Source organism: Neophocaena asiaeorientalis, unplaced genomic scaffold (assembly GCF_003031525.2).
Source record: "Neophocaena asiaeorientalis asiaeorientalis breed wild unplaced genomic scaffold, Neophocaena_asiaeorientalis_V1.1 scaffold15, whole genome shotgun sequence".
NCBI classification, from domain to species: domain Eukaryota; kingdom Metazoa; phylum Chordata; class Mammalia; order Artiodactyla; family Phocoenidae; genus Neophocaena; species Neophocaena asiaeorientalis.
In genome coordinates, this window is record NW_020185328.1 from 10,131,866 (window position 1) to 10,153,564 (window position 21,699).

Consider the following 21,699-nt stretch of genomic DNA (forward strand, 5'->3'; position numbering starts at 1 on the left):
AAAACAGTCAGCTTCACTAAGGAAGGGTAACAGCATTAGATCGGCTCCTAGCTTCTCTTTAGGTGAACGGTGGCAGTTGCGGGGGAGTGGAAGTACTCAGATGATTTACCAAGTAAATGAAAGAAGGCCAATGATGTGCTTTATTTTTTTTGCAATTAAAGCAAAAAATTGGCTATAATTCTATGCAGTGTTCTATGTAGGAGAGGGACAGTAGCTTTTTCACTGTACAGAGCAGCAGAGAACAGTGGAAAAGGCTTAGGTGCAGAATCAGAAGATCAATGATTCCCAGACTTACCAGCTACGTGACTAGACAATTTACTCAATGTACTTAGTTTTCTCATCTATAAAAAGGTTGTAGAACAGTACCTAGCCCAGAGCATTCAACAGTAAGAACAAAAGCTATCTATTAATATTATCATGAGTAAAGTGAAGGTGATACTACCTACACTTTTAGAATTACAGTGAGGATTAAATATCTTAACAAATATTTCTAACCTTGGATTTATATAATATATGTATAAAACAGAAATTGATTATATTTATTAAAGAATCAAACACCCTAAAAACTTTAACATCACAAAGGCCTTTTTGACATACATACAATCTAATATCTTTCAAATAGCACTCATTCACATAAACTAACCTACTCCTAAGAAAATAATGAATAATCGTCATTGAAACTCACTGAGTAGCAATAATGGAATCCTACCATATATAAGAAAATGTTTAGAGTGAGTCAAATTTAAAAAATAAAATAACCCTGTTCTGATAAATATATAAACTTTTACACAGGAACTCTGACTTTGATGAATTTAATCTGAGATCTAAGGTTTACTTTTACCTATTTTCTTTTTACCTTTTTGGAGTATATATATAAGTTTGGTGTTCTGCCTGGGACTGGAATGCCAGCTTTAGTTAGTTTTATGAAATACTTCTGCACTCGGCTGGCAACCTAAGGAAACATGACAAGCCTTTTAACGTAATAAATGACAAGACATGCAGTACCAGAATAGTTTTTTAAAATAGTTTTTAAAACATACATGTGTATCTTAATGAATAGTAACAACTTAAAATCTACCATAAATCTAGAAATAATTTTAAATTGCCACCAAAGACACTTATGTTTTAAAATAGAGACAAAAAAACTGTTAAAATAAATTAAATCTGTTTGATTCCAAAGCTAAACACAGTTTCAACTTGTGAACACAAGTGCTTGCAGCATAAAAACACATCTATTAATATCAATGAGAATGTGAAGGAGAAAACTGACAGATATTTTTTTAGAAAGACAATCAGGGAATACTGACTAAGGCACGATCACAAATCTATTAGCACAGTCTAACCAAAAAGCACAAACTGGTGCACTCATTAAACATTCAAGAGACACCAAGTCCATTACTTTTTTATTTTTAAGTAATGATCCAAAGCAGAATTATCTCAGAGTTGTTTCTAAAATCAACAGAAAAATACACAATTTTCTTTTTTAAAACTCCACATACTATAGCACTGTGTAGCTAAATATGAAGGGGCAGGTCTACTGATTTTAGCTTCACTGTCCTTCATTTAAAAAACCATCAGAAACATGCCAACAATATGGGGCTATCTCCTCAATTACCTGCTTTGCTGTCCTATTGCCCAGTTCATCTGCTATCTTCTGCCAGCGTCGAGATTCTACTTCTTCAGGAGGGTATTTCAAGAGTAGTTGTTCAAGCTTTTTCTAAGCCAAACCAAAGACCAAATTTAAGAAAGTTTAATACTGAGTTTCTAAATAAATACATTCACCTTTCATCTTAAACTATAATACTCCCTCCCCAACTTTGGGGGTTAGGTCAACTAGAAATCCTCATGATAGGAAAAATTTCTAGTAAGGAATTTAAGACTTCACAAGAAAAATAAGATTAGAAAATAAACCTATGAAAGACCTTATAAAGATTTTCTATGCACTTCAGTAAAAAAAGGAAAGCACCCCCAACAAAGAAAGTAATTAATTAATATGTTACATATTTTAGTGATTTCCACTGACCACTTTATCTTGCTAGACTATGTTTAGGCTTGCCACTATGGATCTGACAAAACTATGTAAATTCATTTGGATTTAGACAGAATACTAAAAGAGATCTTTTCCTCCTTTGTGTGGTCCTTCATTCAAATATTTAATTTTAATATTCTGACCTATCTCCTAAATTCTCCCATAGTCCTAAGGATGCAAAATAGTCCAAATGTTGGAAATAAAAGTTTCCTGAAGCTTTTTATAAACTGATAAACTCATTATAGCTGTGGGGCTAATCCTCACATGAGATAGAGATGTGTCTCAAACCTTACCCACAAACAATCCTAGCTATGTGCCAAAATGTAAGAGAACACTCTGACCTTGGCTTTGCCAGCTCCCCTCCAAACAAAAACAAGAATTCACTTTGAAGCACAGCTTTACTTGGCTCCAGGTTTTTCTGTCTCACAAAGCTGCATTACAAAAACTTGACTCCATCTGTTTTAATATCTTTTTCAATCCCCTCCCCAAAACCCAGGTTCCTTAATTAAAAATGATCCCCAAAATGGAATTCACATATTCTCAGAATGCAAAATTCTTGAAGTATGCAAAAAGGTATACAGAAACAAGTTTAAATATTTTAAATTCATGGTTAAGAGGGATTACATACAACAATATACACTTTACTCATAATACTGGCTCTAATTTTAACTGCTTTTTTTTTTTTTTTTTTTTTTTAAACCTACACAATTTAGAAATATCTATTACCTGTTCTTCAACAGTCCACAACTGGTTAAATGTTTCAGGTTTGGTATCATCACACAGGCGTCCTCTTATCATCTGCATATAAAACAAGGTTTTTGTCAGAGAGAAAAAACAAAGACTACCCTTTGATATAGCCAAATAAAACACAAATTGTGAAATTTTTAATTAATTTCAAAATATGTGAGTAAATTTATTTTTTTAATGTGTACATAATTTATTGCTTACAAAATGTTTTCATGTTCTTTTATTTCATTTGGTTTTACACTCCTAGCAATCTTGAGATATAGGTGACAGCAACTTCATTTTAAAGAAAAAGAAATGTTTCTTTTTTTTTTAATAATCATTGTTACATTGCTTATATTTTATTTGAATTACCTATCTTTGGTAGATTGTAAATCATCTGAAAACCAAAGAATTCAAATATTTTTAACAAATCCATTTTCCAATTAGTGTCTTGTACCTCAGAAGAGTATTTCCATCCCAATCTTTTAAATTTTTTTTTTTTTTTTTTTTTTTTTGTGGCACACGGGCCTCTCACTGTTGTGGCCTCTCCCACCGCGGAGCACAGGCTTCGGACGCGCAGGCTCAGCGGCCACGGCTCACGGGCCCAGCCGCTCCGCAGCATGTGGGATCCTCCCAGACCGGGGCACGAACCCGTGTCCCCTGCATCGGCAGGCAGACTCCCAACCACTGTGCCACCAGGGAAGCCCCCCCAATCTTTTAAATAAAGCATCACATCCACCCTCACAAAGAAAAATGAAGGAAACAAAGCATGAACACACACCAGGTGCATCTTTCTCCTTTGTTATCTATTTATTCTTTACTTTTGAAATATGAACAGTTTTATTTCTAGCCTAAGGATGTGGGGAAACATCTTGAAGATATCATATGTACTGACTGTTTCGGGCAGTTTTAGAAATAATAATGTACCATATATATTCTTTGCTAACAATGAGGAAATTATACGTGGAATTTTTTCCATTATAATATTTTTAATGTGCTAGTCTTTTTATTTAAGTAATAATAAAGTAATATCCTAAACGTATGTCTTGCTCATAAAATGGAGCCTAATATCAATTTTACTAAAATGTACATAATATTTTTAACTAGTTACACAGCTCAACATACCACTATCTTTATGGCTATTGTTTATTTTAAAGAAATGTTACTTTTTCATTCTGAATCCACATGTTTATTAAAGTTCATCTAACTAACAGCAGCAAGGCCAGGTTACAACCAGCAAATCCTAGTTACATTCCACTACACACAAAGAGCTCTTATTTTTAGAATAAATACTGTATTATGTGTCAGGCACTGAACTGGGCATGTTACATGTACTACTCATATTCCTCACAACAACTCTACAACATAGGGTGATATTAATCACATTTTATATAAGAGGAAACTGCAGCTTGGAGATTTTAATATAGATGACATCTGAAGTTCCACAGCTAGTAAGTGGTGGAGTTATGATTTCAACCCAGCTTTTTCTTAACTTCAAAGTTCATGTTCTCATCATACCTTCAAGTGAAAGACTGCTTGAATTTTAAGAATACAAACCAGCAAAATGTTAAAATGTTTTGTCTACAATTCAAATTTTCCTGCTTTAACACTTTATCCTGCTTACCTGAGGACGACTGTTTGAGCCTTCTGGACCATCACTCAAAGGCAACATAGAGTATGAAAGGGACTCTCCATCCTTCCTAGGATCTAAAGGACTTTTTGGTCTAGCAGGTAAACCTACTAAAAAGAAAACCACATATAGGATTATTAAAGCAAGACTTTGTCAGGTAGTTCTCTAATTAAATTTGTATCATGTAATTTCTTACCTTTATCAAAAACTAGCTTAACTCTCCTAGTATGTCTTTTGCGATTTTTAAATTCTCTTTCAAAGTTCCCAAGGCTATTGGTATATTGGTCCCATACAATCTCGGGCAACTGAACAACTCTCTGTGGATATGGAAGCCCTATATCAGCCTGGTGGGGGAAAAAAATGAAAGTGACAAACTAAGTTTAATTCAAGAAATTATCAACTACAACCAAATTTTCAGATGACTGCAAATCTAAATAATCATCAACTGAGCATTTCTACTCACTTTTTGAATCCAACAGCCAATGAAGTTAATACAGTCTAAACACTAAATGGTAGAAATGATAGCCAAGTAAAGGAAAATGAACTTAACAAAACATAAGCACTAATTTTAGAGGTCTAAAGCTGAACTATATAAACATACTGTTGTTTATCACTAACACACTTTAAACAGAAATAGCAAAGAAAGATTTTTATCTCTAAGAACAGCACATGAAATGTGTTTGACTGAAATATAATAGATATGACTTGATATACAGAATTCATTTTTAATGGACCCATGTGTTCCTGACTTATCCATAAAACTATTAATTATTTTCGCACTATATAACTCAGCACGTGTACAAAAAAACATCACATTTTGAGAATCAAAACTACATCTTTAGTTTACTTGGAATTCAATTACTTTGCCAACCATCTTTAGAGAAGTTAATAGTTGTCATAATTACTAAAACCAGGTCAGTATGATCAATCTTTTTTTTTTTTTTTTTTTTGCTGTACGCTGGCCTCTCACTGTTGTGGCCTCTCCCGTTGCGGAGCACAGGCTCCGGACGCGCAGGCTCAGTGGCCATGGCTCACGGGCCTAGCCACTCCGCAGCATGTGGGATCTTCCCGGAACGGGGCACGAACCCGTGTTCCCTGCATCGGCAGGCAGACTCTCAACCGCTGCGCCACCAGGGAAGCCCATGATCAATCTTTTGATAGGGATTTGGGTTTCATGGGTGGGTGTATTTGTCAGAACTCATATAATGGTAAAATTGGGATTTCTGAATTTCATTGTATGTAAATTTCACCTGAAAAAGTTTTAAAAAAAAATTTAGTTAACGATATGCATTCTGAAGTGTTTTGGTGTTAAGTGTGCATGTCTGCAACTCTGGAATGCATCAAATGCATTCCATCTTGAAATAAGATAGAATGGTGGATGGAAGAATTGCATAAACATACAATCAAGCAAATATAATAAAATGTTAATGGTAGAATCTGGGGGTGGATGTGTGTGCTAACTATACAGTACTTTCCACTTTTTCGTCTACTTAACATTTTTCAAAATAAAACGTTGAGAAAAAAATCAGGTCATAGGGCTTCCCTGGTGGCGCAGTGGTTGAGAGTCCGCCTGCCGATGCAGGGGACACGGGTTCGTGCCCCGGTCCGGGAAGATCCCACATGCCGCGGAGCGGCTAGGCCATGAGTCATGGCCGCTGAGCCTGCACATCCGGAGCCTGTGATATGAACTTGGCAGGCAAAATCCACTTTGTGACACAGAATTCTTAATTTTTATTTTGCTTGTGACATATTATATTAGCACCATCATCATAATAACACATATTAGTCTAAGGTTCAACTTTAGAAAAATTAGAACAGAGTGTCTTTTAAAATAATGATGGTAGTAATATCAAAGAAAGCTAACAAGCCGTAAAGGTTCCCTGCATTCTATATATACCAATATATACCAGTATATAATACCAATACCAATATATAATCCAAGTTTCCAATATATAATATATAATACCAATATATAATCCAATATATAATCCAATATATAATCCAAGTTTCCTTAATTTCAATTAGGAGTTTTTAGATGTCCAGTAAAACAAAGAGATCACATGTCAACAACTTAACTACTCTGGTAAACCTGAAGAAAATAGACAATTTAAGCATACATGAGTTAACACAGAAAAAGTGAAAACTCAAACTTCTAAATTAAATCCAGCAGAAAATTTTCTTTCCAAGGAACATAAGTCTTTTATGATTACCAAAGTATCTGGGATTTAATACACATTTGTACATTTTTGAAAAAATTCTTAAGATAGTCAATATCACATCTCTGTTTCTGAGATAAAGTGAAAAGAAATTCAGTTCTAAACTAAACACAGAAATGGAAAACCAGCAAATAACCAACCACATACGTATCTAGTAAATGTGCATAACTGCATCTTTTTGCCCACCCAAGAACATGAATAAAATGCGATTAAGGTTAAAACACCATCTGTTTTAGCTGAATCAATGATAAGTAAACACTGTAAGTACTGTATCTTTTTGCACCAGCAAATTGTTTCATGACAGCAGTGCAGAATCAATAAACACCTAAGTGGGCCCACTATAACACAGAGGGTACAATAGGGTTCTAAAAACTCTAGAAGGTTTAACAAATCAATATATAGATCCTACGTCTATTATGATATTCAATGTTCTGAAAGCAGAGAAAGGAATGCTTGCCAAGTAAATAACATAACTAGAAAAATCCAAATCCAAACAATAATCATCTAAATAAAATGAAGTCCCCAGGGCTGTTCCCTCAACACCTGGTAGACCACTTCTGTGACTCATTAAAAACTAGTAACTAATAACTAAATTTTTCATACTGAACAGGCTAAATTTTTGTGTTGTTTAAGGTGAAAAAGAGGATTCTTTTTCATAGTTTTTCAGTTTTAATCTTTTCAGACAATGCTGATTAATATTTGCCTCTCAAATTTACTGAATAATTAGTGGGCCCCTAATTCAAGACACATACTATGGCATAAATGCACATCTAGATTATCTCCATGTTTACACACTAAGAAAGTTATAAAAACTTGAATCACTTTCAAGTGGTTAACTGCTTAAATATGAAAGTTATGTTTTAAGGAAAAAATAGAATTATAAGGAATTTTACACTAAAATAAAAGAACATTTCAAAATTAAGTAAAATTTATATACCTCATTCTCATAGACTTGGCAACCATAACCTTAAAGACATTTAAAATATAGTTTTTGTTTGTATCACCATTGTTTTCTATCTCACTACGTTCAGAGTTAGAAAAGTAACTCTAAACTAAGCAGTAAATAAATACTAAAGTATTTTTTCTTTTAGCTTCAACAATCTTGAAGTACTGAAAGCAAAACAGGGAAAATATTTTTAAGATGGGGAAGGACGAAAGTAACAGAAAAAGACTGTAAAAATGGCTAGGAACAGGACATCAAGTTTCTAAACACACATCCAATTAAAGCTCCTAGCTATCTTCATTGAGGTATATTTTATTGTGTGTTTGGTGGGGGTGAAGGAAGGCAGTATTCTGCCTTCAGTAACATGGTTAATTACAGAAGGGGAAAAAAATTAAACATTTAAACAAGTATATAATCATATAAAAAGAATAAACCGAGTTATTACCAAATACATCTCAATAAATCTTAAAAATTGCTCAATATATACCTTCTTCTGGAGTTTTTCCACAAATCCAATGGGATTTTTTAGTGCTTCTCTCTGATGTCTGCCTAAGTTTTCAAGGTCCTGGACTGCTTGAGAACGTTGAGCCTCGAGTACAGCAATCGTCTGTAACAGTCTCTGATAACTACAGAGACAAAAAAAAAAACCACTCACTAAAATTTTCTAGTTACAACAATAAATTAAAAAAGAGTTCAAGCCGTGATCTACTATTAAGTCACACAGTCTTTGTAAGGTTACCTGAAAGAGTTTTAGTAAAACATATTACTGGGAATAAATGACGTCTTCCTGAGTTACGAAGTACCTAGTCAGAAAATAGCAGTTAGAGAAAGCAAAGCCTTATTCTCCCATCTAAAGTTCTTAATTCTTGAACCAGAAGAAGTACAGAAAGTAAGAAAGCAAGCATCTTGACTTTCCAGCAATCCAAGTCAAATTTTTTTTTAAATCGTAAGATTTTTAGCACCAGGAGGGATCACCAAATTCAGTCCCTCTGTTGTACTCTGTTGGAATAAGAAATCTGAGGCAAATTTTCTTGACCAGAGTTACAAGAAACTGTCACATAATTCAGACATGATCTTAGTTGGCATGGTTCTCATTTGCTTTTTCTGTTATACCTCCATTCTAGAGGAAGTTTCCTTCCCTGTCAATTCTTAAGTATTAAACATTTTTACAGAAGAAAGGACTCAAAGATATTTCTTACTTCCCTGCCTATAACAGTCTATTTAGCACAGCTAACATAGAATTTTACCCACACAAACCTACTATCTGTTCATATTCTCCTCCCCCCCACCCCAGTTCAAATTGTCTTGCCTCTCTAATGTCTAATTTCACATATCAATACACATAAGGAAACACATTAGCACAAAAACCCTGAATACTCGAATGCATTTTGCAAAAGAACCAAGAACAAATCACTCCAAGTTCACTTCAAAATAAGTCACTAGGTCTTTAAAATATTAGTGAAGCACAATTTTTCTTTATGGCTTTCAATAAATTTCATTGTTTCCCAACAGACTATAAACTCCATAATGGCAAACACATCTGAAAAGTCCACTGTTTTGTTTATTCAGTGTGCAGCACACTTCCCAACATATAGATGCTCAGTAAATATTCTTTGAATGAACAAATAGACAGATGTTCTGTGCAATCAAAAGTATACTGAAACTTTTAAGTCCGGAAGTTAGCAAACAAGCAGAAATTTCAAGGGTAAAACAATGCAATTTTGATGTTCACAGCCATGGCGTAACTGTAACATGACATTCTCTATTAGAACACCGTTTCAGCCCCCTGCCTAAAACATATTCTTATTCTCAAGTCCCTTGTTAACTAATCCCTGATGAGATGTTTAATAATCAAGGTAAAAACTCCTAACACTGAAGGGTAAGGCTTCTCTCAAGCTAGAGATACTTCATTCAAAAGTTAGAACTGAAAAAAAAAAAAAAAAAAGTTAGAACTGAATTGGAAACCAAGGTCTGTACTAAGTTACTCCTGGATCAGTTACAGAGGTTAAGCCTAAACTCACCTTCACTCTGCCTCTGTTTGCTTTGAGGTGTATGGCATGTACAAACCTTGACCGTGCTGGTGTTTTCTTACCAGGCAGGCTCACTCACGCTCAATCTTAGGGTGATTGTACTGAGTTAGGTAGAACCTAGCCTCTCTATAATACTCTTAATTGCCATATTTCACCTTCAGAATACCTACCCCATGTAGCTGAATAACCAAAGACTTACATGGTGTCTCTGTGATGACTGACCCCTGCTTTAAATAGGACACACTTCTGTATCATCAATATGAAAATGATTATGAGTCTATTAAACTTGCAGCAAACTACTGTAAGCAAGTAACAATTAATGAGGCACAAGTAAGAACAGAGTTATAGGAAAAAACAAGCAGAGGCTTGAAAAAAGTGCTACAGTCAGTCACTGCCACTGGGAAGAAAGGCCTCTATTTGAAGTCAGTAAATTATAACAATTTTTACTGTATGTAAATTATTCCACAATGATTCTGACTTTAAAAAATAATTCCAACAGAGATTACAAGGGAAGTGTAACTCTTCACTCCCTATTTTGCTTCTCTTCAATCAAGATTAAATGATTAGCAAATTGAAAAACCTAATATATACATTGGTAAAGACTTAAAAGTCCAGAATAAGTAAAAAGACTGTAAGAAGATAGTGAATTTAAGTCTTCTAGGCCAGCTAATTTGAATAATTTCCTAGAGTATTCAGAGATTTTACCAATAAGATTATCATACATATCCCTAAGCAGAAATGGAGAAAATAAAAAACTGGCATGACATCTAAAAAACAGTATAATACAGACAAATCTAATTTCAATCCTACCCATCCACTCACTTCACCTCTAAAAGCAAACCACTGGAATCTGACCCAGGCATCAATTGAGGCAAGATTCACCTGTTCATTAATGCAGGCACTATCCTTAAAAGCTTCAGTAATTATCAAAGTAAATCAGGAACAGAGCTTAGGTATAATAGAGGATCTACCACTACACCAGAGAGGGAGTAAAGGAACTGGATGGGAAGGAATGGGGACAGGACTGCCATGTCGTGGGGGATGGAGGATGGGTATGTGAGGGTCCATCATACCATTCTGTCCACTTTTTTGTATGCTTGAAGTTCTCCACAATGAGTTAAAAAGAAAACTCCAATTTGAGTTTAAATTAACCAGTGATGTGGCCACTGTACTCTTCCTGGGCTAATCGGATCATACTTGCTACTGTATTCAGCTCTGCTTTGAGAGACAAACAGGTTCATGACCACACAAGATGGATGGGAGACTATGTAATATGAAATAACAAATAGTGTCAAACATTTACTGAATGTGTACTATATATATTATACAATGTGCAATTAGTCAATTCTCATAATCAACTTACAAGATAGGTACCATTACCCTTATTTCACAGGTAAGTAAACCAAGGCACAGATCATGCCAGCCATTTGTTCCATAATGTGATGTGAGGAATAATTAGCCAAGAAATGGGAACCTGCAATAAAATATTATTTCAATCTTTATGTAACATGCAGTTATGTGGAAAAGAAAATAGACTTGTTTTATAATATAGAAAGGGGCAAACTAGAATCAAATTGTGATAAGGCACAATACGAAGAAAAACCTTCTCTCAGTCAAAACCAATAAAAGATGGTAGGACAGTGCCCAATCACCATAGATGTTCACAGAGATATTTAAAGGAAATTCAAGCATTAAAAAATCCTGAAGGGCTTCCCTGGTGCCGCAGTGGTTGAGAGTCCGCCTGCCGATGCACGGGACACGGGTTCCTGCTCCGGTCCAGGAAGATCCCACATGCCGCGGAGCGGCTGGGCCCGTGAGCCATGGCCGCTGGGCCTGCGCGTCCGGAGCCTGTGCTCCGCAATGGGAGAGGCCACAACAGTGAGAGGCCCGCGTATAGCAAAAAAAAAAAAAAAATCCTGAAACTCTTTTACTCCAGTAAAACATGCTGCTTTCAATTCTGCTATTCACTGAACCAAGTAAGAGGATGGAAAGACTGGGGGAAAAAAAAAAGTATATACTTTTACATGAATGCAAGTAGAGTACAGCTTCCCCACATGGACAACTTTGTATTAAATCTCTCAAAATTATTTTTTATCTATTTCTAAAGCTGAATCCAATGCAAAGAACAGCAAGCTTAGCTGTGGCAGATAATTGTTAATATTATTTCTGTTTCATGTCTTCAACATAAAAAGAATTTTAGCTTGTGTACTGAGGAATCACATTTGACTAAAATAGAAATACTCCTCAAATCTACATCTAAGTTACTTTCACTACTTTTCACTCTCCAAGCCTTCCTGAATTCTTTACTCACTTCTGTGAATTTTAAAACATTTATATGAAAGAGTATATTTGTAAAAATACTGATGTCTGAAAGAGGATACCAAGAATTAACAATCTAGAAGTTTAATTGCATTCTCCAATTTCTAGGCAGTGATATTATACACACTATGAGACAGTGAGAGTGAGAGAGAGAGAGAGAGAGAGAGGAGAAAGATTTTATTTCCAAGCAAGCCAGAATCTTTTTCGAGTCAGATTTCAATTCTATTGTGGAAGGTTACATGGCATTTGTAATTTTAAAAAACTAATGGGGAAACTATTTATTTATTTATTTTTGGCTGCATTGGGTCTTCATTGCTGCACACGGGCTTTCTCTAGTCGCAGCAAGCAGGGGCTACTCTTCGTTGTGGTGTGTGGGCTTCTCTTGTTGTGGAGCATTGGCTCTAGGCACATGGGCTTCAGTAGTTGTGGCACACGGGCTTAGTTGCTCTGCGGCATGTGGGATCTTCCCAGACCAGGGCTCAAACCCGTATCCCCTGCACTGGTAGGTGGATTCCTAACCACTGTACCACCATGGAAGTCCCTGGGGAAACATTTTAAAAAATCTAAACTGAGGGTTATTCTGCCCCTAAAATTGGCTTGATTATTCAGTCATTAAATAGTGTCACTAAAGACCTCACCATCACCAAAAAAAAAATAAAGGAAAGGAAAAAAAAAGAAAGCTATTCTAGATCAGGAGTCTACAACCTATGGTCTGCCTGTTTTTTTAAATAAAGTTTTATTGGGACATACCTATACTCATTTGTTTACACAATGTCTATGGCTGTTTTCTAGCTACAATGACAGAGTGGAGTAGCTATAAAGTGGAGTTGATCCCCAAAGCCTAAAATATTACTATCTGCGCCTTTAGGGAAAAGTCTGCAAGGCCCTGCTCTAGATCAAAAGATACAGAGACATGACAATCAAATGTAATGCATAATCTGAGATTAGTTCCCACAGCAGGAAAACGGACATTTGGGTGTATAGATGGAAAATTTTTAATATATTGCTCTTTGTATCAGTGCCAAACTGGTGTAATAAGGTAGTTAAGGTTATGTAGGAGAACGTCCTTGTTTTTAGGAGACATATACTAACATATACAGGTGATAAGTCTACAACACACTTTCAAACAGCTTAGCAGGCACTCCCCTGGTGGTCCAGTGTCTGCGCTCCCAATGCAGGGGGCCTGGGTTCAATCCCTGGTCAGGGAACTAGATCCCACATGCCACAACTAAGATTTCGCATGTCACAACTAAAAGATTCCGCATGCCGCAACGAAGATCCCACGGGCCTCAACTAAGACTTGGCGTAGCCAAATTAACTAATTAATTAATTAAAACCCGGCTTAGCAAAAAGAAAAGTTTTATAGTATATGAGGTGGGAACGAAGATGAGGGAGAAAGAGTAGCATGATTATTATTAGCTGGAACACTAAGCTTGATTAAACACACTGAAAAAAACTAGAGAAAGTAACATGGCATAATAATAAATCTATTAGTTTATACTGTAAGAAGAAAAGGAAAATGGGTATAGGAAAAACTTACAATCAGATGACTTAACAAATGTTTTCACATGTGCACAAATGCACTCTTGTATGCATTGTGAGTAGAAGGAAATAAGAAAAAGAATAGCAAGATTTACTGTAGACTTTATGTTCAATAGGACAAAGTTATGTAAAGCAAATTGGTTCTCAAAAATAACAGTAACATTTTAACAAAATTTTAAACAATAACAAATTTCATCATAGCAATCTACCAGGGTAAAACAATTGAGGGAGGAGCCTCAATTTACTCTAACTATACCATTATCTTAACTAAGTGTGGCATTTTCTACTGTCTGCAAAATATTGAGCTCACCATGTATATACATGATTGAACAGAAATTACTTTCATGAAAGTAGAACACATGGTTTTTAAAATTATTGTCTTCCTTCACGAAGGATTTGAAACTCTAAAACTACAGGATTTTCAAATTCAAGAATTCACAAATGGTCTCTCTCACTTTTCATTAGAGAATGATCAAAGACTTTTATGAAATTCTGTGTTAAGACAGAAACTAATACCTCAGCTCCTGAAAGTATGTCTTTCCAGATATAAAGATCAACCCTGTATTGAAAACAACTAAAAATGCTGAATTAAAAACAAATAAAGAGGGACTTCCCTGGTGGTACAGTGGTTAAGAATCCGCCCACCAATGCAGGGGACACGGGGTTTGAGCCCTGGTCTGGTAAGATCCCACATGTCACGGAGCAACTAAGCCCGTGCAGCATAACTACTGAGCCTGTGCTCTAGAGTCTGGGAGCCACAACTACTGGGCCCACGCACCACAACTATTGAAGCCCGTGTGCCGAGAGCCCATGCTCCACAACAAGAGAAGCCACCATGATGAGAAGCCAACTCACAGCAACAAAGAGTAGACCCTGCTCACCGCAACTAGAGAAAGCCCATGCGCAGCAACAAAGACCCAACACAGCCAAAATTTTTTTTTAAATTAATAAAAAAAATAAATAAAAACAAATAAAGAAAAAACCGTGTACTCTTTTAATTTTAAAAGCATAGAAGGGGCTTCCGTGGTGGCGCAGTGGTTGAGAGTTCGCCTGCCAATGCAGGGGACACGGGTTCTTGCCCCGGTCTGGGAAGATCCCATATGCTGTAGAGCAGCTGGGACCGTGAGCCATGGCCGTTGAGCCTCTGCGTCCGGAGCCTGTGCTCCGCAATGGGAGAGGCCACAACAGTGAGAGGCCCGCATACCGCGAAAAAAAAAAAAAAAAAAAAAGGCATTTCCCTTAAGGTTTCATCAATATCCTGAAGATACAGTCATTCTTTCAATGGTCTCTACAATAAAAGTTATCAGATTTCTCTTTTCCGAGTCTATCTTAGTACCTGGAAACTGGCCTAGGATAAATCTAGATTGGAGTCTACAATCTCTGTCTACAATACTTTAACAACAACAACAAAAAAAAGCATGACAGTTAAGCTATATTTTCCTTGTCTTATCACTTTTTGTTTTATCTGGGTCTAACTTAAATAGAAGGCTTAAACAAGCTTCATACATATTTCTATACTCTGATGCCAAAGTACGGTTTTTAACATAGTTTTTCTTAGTTACAAATACCTGAAGAAGCAGCATGATTTCATTCTGTTTTCATTAACTCATTCACCTCCTATGCTAAAGTACTGCATTAAACACTCGGGATACAAAGGGCCTTTTCCTATCAGAGGTATCAGTCAAGGGGGCAACACAAATAAGTAAACAGTCAATTACAATATGGGGTATGAGTGTTGTAAAGAGGAATGCACACAATATAGGAGGGCTTTAAACAGAGGTCTCTGAGGGTCAGGAAAAGCTTCCCAAAAGAAGTTCAGCTGAGACCAGAAAGAAGAAAGGGAATTAGCTGGGGAAGAGGTGTAGAAGGGAAGAAGAGTTCAAGAATTTTTCCAACCAAACAGAAGGAACATTATGCAGAAATGCTTCTAGGCAAAGCACAGAACCTAAGACCAGAAAAGAGGTTTGGTACGACTGGGAGTGAAGACAGAGTTGAGGCTCGAGAGGAAGAATGGGATCAATTACACACAGGTCTGTAAAGTCAAGACTGAATTTGATTTTAAGGGCAATGGGAAGCTCTGGAGGAGTTTTAAGCTGAAGGAAAAAAATTGCTTTTTACAAAAACCATTCACACCAGAACAAGGAGAATGGATTAGAGTGGAGCAAGACTCCAAAAGGAGACCAATTAATGAGCTCTTGCTGTAATAACCAAGAGGAAAGACAGACTGTATTCAGGTAGTGGGCATGGAGAAAGAATGAGGTGAGTAGGTAATTTGAGAGATTTATATGGTAGGTTCTATAGCACTTGGTGACTGCCTGGACAAAAGAAATATTAAAAAAGAAAAAAATTTCAAGAAGGAGGGCCAGTGAAGCCAACTTCTAATTTAAAAAAAAATCTAAGGTAAAAGGCTATGTCCACTAGATTTCACACAAGGAAATCATTAGTAAGTCACTTCAGTGGCGTGCTAGGAGGTTTAAGCTAGACTTCAATACTTTAGGATTGAGTGAAAAGTTAACAAAGGAGAAATGGGAAATATAATCAATTTAATCAAGAAATTTAGCTGTGAAGGGGAGAAAGTAAGTAGTTGAAAGGTATTTGGGAAATGAAAAGAAAATCTTTCAATCAGAAAAGACTTAAGCATGTTTAAATGCAGATGGGAAAGGGACCATTAGAAAGGTTGATTCTGGGGCTTCCCTGGTGGTGCAGTGGTTGGGAGTCCGCCTGCCGATGCAGGGGACGCGGGTTCGTGCCCCGGTCCAGGAGGATCCCACATGCCGCGGAGCAGCTGGGCCCGTGAGCCATGGCCACTGAGCCTGCGTGTCCGGAGCCTGTGCTCCGCAACAGGAGAGGCCACGGCAGTGAGAGGCCCGCATACCACAAAAAAAAAAGAAAAAGAAAAAAAAAAAGATCTATAGCCGTGAATCAGTGTGATACACCACATCAACAAATTGAACAATAAAAACCACATAATCATCTCAACAGATGGAGAAAAAGCTTTTGACAAAATTCAATACCCATTTATAAAGACTTTCCAGAAAGTGGGCATAGAGGGAACATACCACAACATAATAAAGGCCATATATGACAAACCTAGAGCTAACATCATACTCAATGGTGAAAAGCTGAAAGCATTTATTTCCTCTAAGATCAGGAACAAGACAAGGGTGCCCACTCTGACCACTTTTATTCAACACAGTTTTGGAAGTCCTAGCCATGGCAACCAGAGAAGAAAAAGAAATAAGAGAAATCCAAATTGGAAAGAAGAAGTAAAACTGTCACTGTTTGCAGATGACATGACAGTATATACAAAGAAAACCCTACTGATGCTACCAGAAAACTACTAGAGCTCATCAATGAATTTGGTCAAGCTGCAGGATACAAAATTAATACACAGAAATCTGTTGCATTTCTATACACCAACAACAAAAGACTGAAAGAGAAATTAAGGAAACAATCCCATTTACTGTCACATCAAAAAGAATAAAATACCTAGGAATAAACCTAAGGAGACAAAAGACTTGTACAGTACTCTGAAAACTACAAGACGCTGATGAAAGAAACTGAAGATGACACAAACAGACGGAATGATATACCATGTTCTTGGATTGGAAGAATCAACATTGTTAAAATGACTATACTACCCGAGGCAATCTACAGATTCAATGCAATCTCTATCAAATTACCAATGGCATTTTTCACAGAACTAGAAAAAAAAAATCTTAAAATTTGTATGGAGACACAAAAGACCCCGAATAGCCAAGGCAATCTTGAGAAAGAAAAACGGAGCTGGAGGAATCAGGCTCCCTGACTTCAGTCTATACTACAAAACTACAGTCATCAAAACAGTATGGTACTGGCACCAAAACAGTAATATAGATCAATGGAACAGGATAGAAAGCCCAAAATTAAACCCACGCACCTATGGTCAATCTATGACAAAGAGGCAAGACTATACAATGGAGGAAAGACAGTCTCTTCAATAAATGGTGCTGGGAAAACTGGACAGCTACATGTTAAAAAATAAAATTAGAACATTTGTTCACAGCATACAAAAATAAACTCAAAAGGGATTAAAGATCTAAATGTAAGACCAGATACTATAAAACTCTCAGAGGAAAACAAAAGCAGAAAACTATTTGACATGAATCACAGCAAGATCTTTTTCGATCTGTCTCCTAGAGTAATGAAAATAAAAACAAAAATAAACAAATGGGACCTAATTAAACCTAAGAGCTTTCGCACAGCAAAGAAAACCATAAACAAGACGAAAGACAACCCACAGAATGGGAGAAAATATATGCAAACAATGCGACCGACAAGAGATTAGTCTCCAAAATTTACGAACAACTCATGTGGATCAATGTCAAAAAGACAAACAACCCAATCAAAAAATGGGCAGGAGACCTAAATAGACATTTCTCCAAAAAAAAAACCCATAAAGATGGCTAAGAGGCATGTGAAAAGATGCTCAACATCACTAATTATTTGAGAAATGCAAATCAAAACTACAATGAGGGGACTTCCCTGGTGGCGCAATGGATAAGACTCTGCGCTTCCAATGCAGGGGGCCTGGGTTCGACCCCTGGTCAGGGAACTAGATCCCTCATGTATGCCACAATTAAGACTTTGCATGCCACAATTAAGGAGCCCATGTGTCACAACTTAGGAGCTTGCGAGCCACAACTAAGGAGCCCTGGAGCTGCAACTAAGGAGGAGGCCACCTGCCACAACTAAGGAGCCCACATGCTGCAACTAAGGAGCCAACAAGCCACAACTAAGGAGCCCACCTGCTGTAACTAAGACCTGGTGCAACCAAACAAATAAATAAATCTTAAAAAAAAAAAACCACACAATGAGCTATCACCTCACACCAGTCAGAATGGCCATCATCAAAAAATCTACAGACAAGGGCTTCCCTGGTGGCACAGTGGTTAAGAATCTGCCTGCCAATGCAGGGGACATGGGTTCAATCCCTGTTCAGGAAGATCCCACATGCCGTGGAGCAACTAAGCCTGTGCGCCACAACTACTGAGCCTGTGCTCTAGAGCCCACAAGCCACAACTACTGAAGCCCACATGCCTAGAGCCTGTGCTCTGCAACAAGAGAAGACACTGCAATGAGAAGCCCATGCACCACAAGGAAGAGTAGCCCCCACTCGCTGCAACTAGAGAAAGCCAGCATGCAGCAACGAAGACCCAACGCAGCCAAAAAAAAAAAAAAACAAAAACAAAAAACCTATAAACAATATGCTGGAGAGGGTGTGGAGAAAAGGGAATCCCCCTACACTGTTGGTAAGAATGTAAATTGGTATAGCCACTATGGAGAACAATATGGAAGCCCCTTCAAAAACTAAAAATAGAGCTACCATATGATTCAGTAATCCCACACCTGGGCATATATCTGGAAAATAATATGGTTCAAAAGAATATATGCACATCAATGTTCACTGCACTGCTGTTCACAATAGCCAAGACATGGAAGCAACCTAAATGTCTACCAACACATGAATGGATAAAGAGGAAGTGGTACATGTATACAATGGAATATTACTCATCCATTAAAAAGAAATAATGCCATTTGCAGCAACACGGATGGACCTGGAGATTATCATAATAAATGAAGTCAGTCAGAGAAAGACAAATATATGATATCGCTTATATATGGAATCTAAAAAAAGGCTAAAAATAAACTTATTTACAAAACAGAACTGGAGTCACAGATGTAGAAAATAAACTTATATTTACCAGGGGGTAAGCGGGGGAGGGATAAATTGGGAGATTGGGATTGACATATACACACTACTATACATAAAATAGATAACTAATAAGGACCTATTATATAGCATAGGGAACCATTAAAAAGAAATAATGCCATTTGCAGCAACACGGATGGACCTGGAGATTATCATAATAAATGAAGTCAGTCAGAGAAAGACAAATATATGATATCGCTTATATATGGAATCTAAAAAAAAATTGATACAAATGAACTTACATACAAAACACAAAGAGACTCACAAACTTAGAGAACAAACTTATGGTTACCAGGGGGAAGGGTGGTGGGGAGAGATCGACTGGGAGTTTGGACATGACATGTACACACTGCTGTATTTAAAACAGATAACTGGGCTTCCCTGGTGGTGCAGTGATTAAGAATCTGCCTGCCAATGCAGTGGACACAGGTTCAATCACTGGTCAGGGAAGATCCCAAATGCTGCGGAGCAACTAAGCCCGTGCGCCACAACTACTGAGCCTGCACTCCAGAGCCCGCAAGCCACAACTTCTGAGCCCGCATGCCACAACTACTGAAGTCCACGTGCCTAGAGCCCGTGCTCCACAACGAGAAGCCAACACAATGAGAAGCCTGTGCACCACAATGAAGAGTAGCCCCCACTCGCCGCAACTAGAGAAAGCCCACACGCAAGAATGAAGACCCAACACAGCCAAAAATAAATAAATTTATAAAAATAAATAAATAGAGCTTCCCTGGTGGCGCAGTGGTTGAGAATCTGCCTGCTAATGCAGGGGACACGGGTTCGAGCCTGGTCTCCACATGCCGCGGAGCAACTAGGCCCGTGAGCCACCAACTACTGAGCCTGCGCGTCTGGAGCCTGTGCTCCGCAACAAGAGAGGCCGCAATAGTGAGAGGCCCACGCACCGTGATAAAGAGTGGCCCCCACCTGCCACAACTAGAGAAAGCCCTTGCACAGAAACGAAGACCCAACAGAGCCAAAAATAAAAATAAATTAATTAAAAGAAGGCTCAACCTTTTTTAAATAAATAAATAAATAGATAGACAGATAACCAACAAGGACCTACTGTATAGCACAGGGAGCTATGCTCACTACTCTGTAATAACCTAAATGGGAAAAGAATATGAAAAAGAACAGATACATGTATATGTATAACTGAATCACTTTGCTGTACACCTGAAACTAACACAGCATTGTTAATCAAATATAATCCAAAAAAAAGGATCTATAGTACTGAAGCACCATCTTTAACCAAAGGTAATTACCCTAGCACTGAAAGACTTGTGAGCCCTAAATCACAATGCCAGTGACCGACTTGGATTTCACCTACACTTAATAAGTCAAAATAGATGCTGGTCATACACAATCATTTATTTTTACATGATTTATGAGCATGATTAACAAGCTACTGTAATTTTTTTCACCCCACCTTTAAGATAGTTCTAAACTAATTAGTTAAACCTAGGACTCTGAACATGGCAGACAAAAATTACTATGTCTAGAAAAAAATAATAATAATTTCTTAAAACTAGAACCATCTATTTATTCAAGAGCCTGCCAATTCAAGTTCAGCTAGGCTAGTAAGACATTAGAAAATCATATTTGTAATACCTACTTTTAAATTAATCATAACAAATCCATGTAACTTGAGTTTGCATTTTTGTTGCGGTCTTCAAATGTTACTATATATTAGCTGAAGTGTTCCAGAAAACTGAAAGATTTCAATCGTTTCTTAGAATCAAAGAAATGATGGAAGATGTTCTCAAGGACATATCTTTTTCAGTAAATGAATATTAACACAAATGAAGACTGAGGGAAATTATATCTGATAATTTACAGACATTTACTTATTACTTGCTCTTCAAAGTATAAGACCAAATAAATAAAAATATGATCAGAGTGCAACATATTACCATGAAACCACTTCTGACATAATGCTATTTGGACTGGCCCTTTAAAATTCTATGCTGCCTGTCATCTAATGGCGTATAAACAATATAAGAATTTTTTAATATTATTGTAGATTATAATAGTTATGCTTAATAAATGTCAGAAGCCATCTTATTATAGATGCCAAATTAAAGATTAGCACCCACTTTTAAGGGTCATAAAAAGAAAAAAGGAAAATACATGTTGTAAGTTTAAAAGTTTTTCTCCTAAAAATAAATTTAACTTTTTTTAAAATTTAATTTTATTTATTTTTTATTTTCTGGCTGCATTGGGTCTTCCTTGCTGTGCGGGGGCTTTCTCTAGTTGCGGCAAGTGGGGGCTACTCTTTGTTGCGGTGCAAATTTAAAATTCTTAATGAAATATTTTAATTGAAAAACCAATCTGAAATTTCTCTTTTTAAGCTGAATCATTAAAATTTAGTAGGGGGGCTTCCCTGGTGGCGCAGTGGTTGGCAGTCCGCCTGCCGATGCAGTGGACACAGGTTTGAGCCCTGGTCCAGGAAGATCCCACATGCCGCAGAACGGCTGGGCCCGTGATCCATGGCCGCTGCGCCTGCGCGTCC

General features: G+C 37.0%; 1 protein-coding gene across 6 annotated transcripts in view; it reads right to left on the minus strand.

The window, feature by feature from the left end:
* ZZZ3 (zinc finger ZZ-type containing 3) overlaps window positions 1-21,699 on the minus strand; it is a 109,111-nt gene that overhangs the window by 15,931 nt on the left and 71,481 nt on the right. For 4 of the 6 annotated variants that reach the window (XM_024734556.1, XM_024734560.1, XM_024734558.1 and 1 more), the window contains 6 exons: window positions 8,032-8,170; window positions 4,582-4,729; window positions 4,380-4,495; window positions 2,756-2,827; window positions 1,616-1,717; window positions 857-952 (listed from right to left, as the gene is read on the minus strand). In XM_024734556.1, the coding sequence (XP_024590324.1) occupies window positions 857-952; window positions 1,616-1,717; window positions 2,756-2,827; window positions 4,380-4,495; window positions 4,582-4,729; window positions 8,032-8,170 (673 nt within the window). The remainder of the gene's footprint in view (window positions 1-856; window positions 953-1,615; window positions 1,718-2,755; window positions 2,828-4,379; window positions 4,496-4,581; window positions 4,730-8,031; window positions 8,171-21,699) is intronic. The other 2 variants (XM_024734559.1, XM_024734557.1) reach the window with 1 other exon arrangement.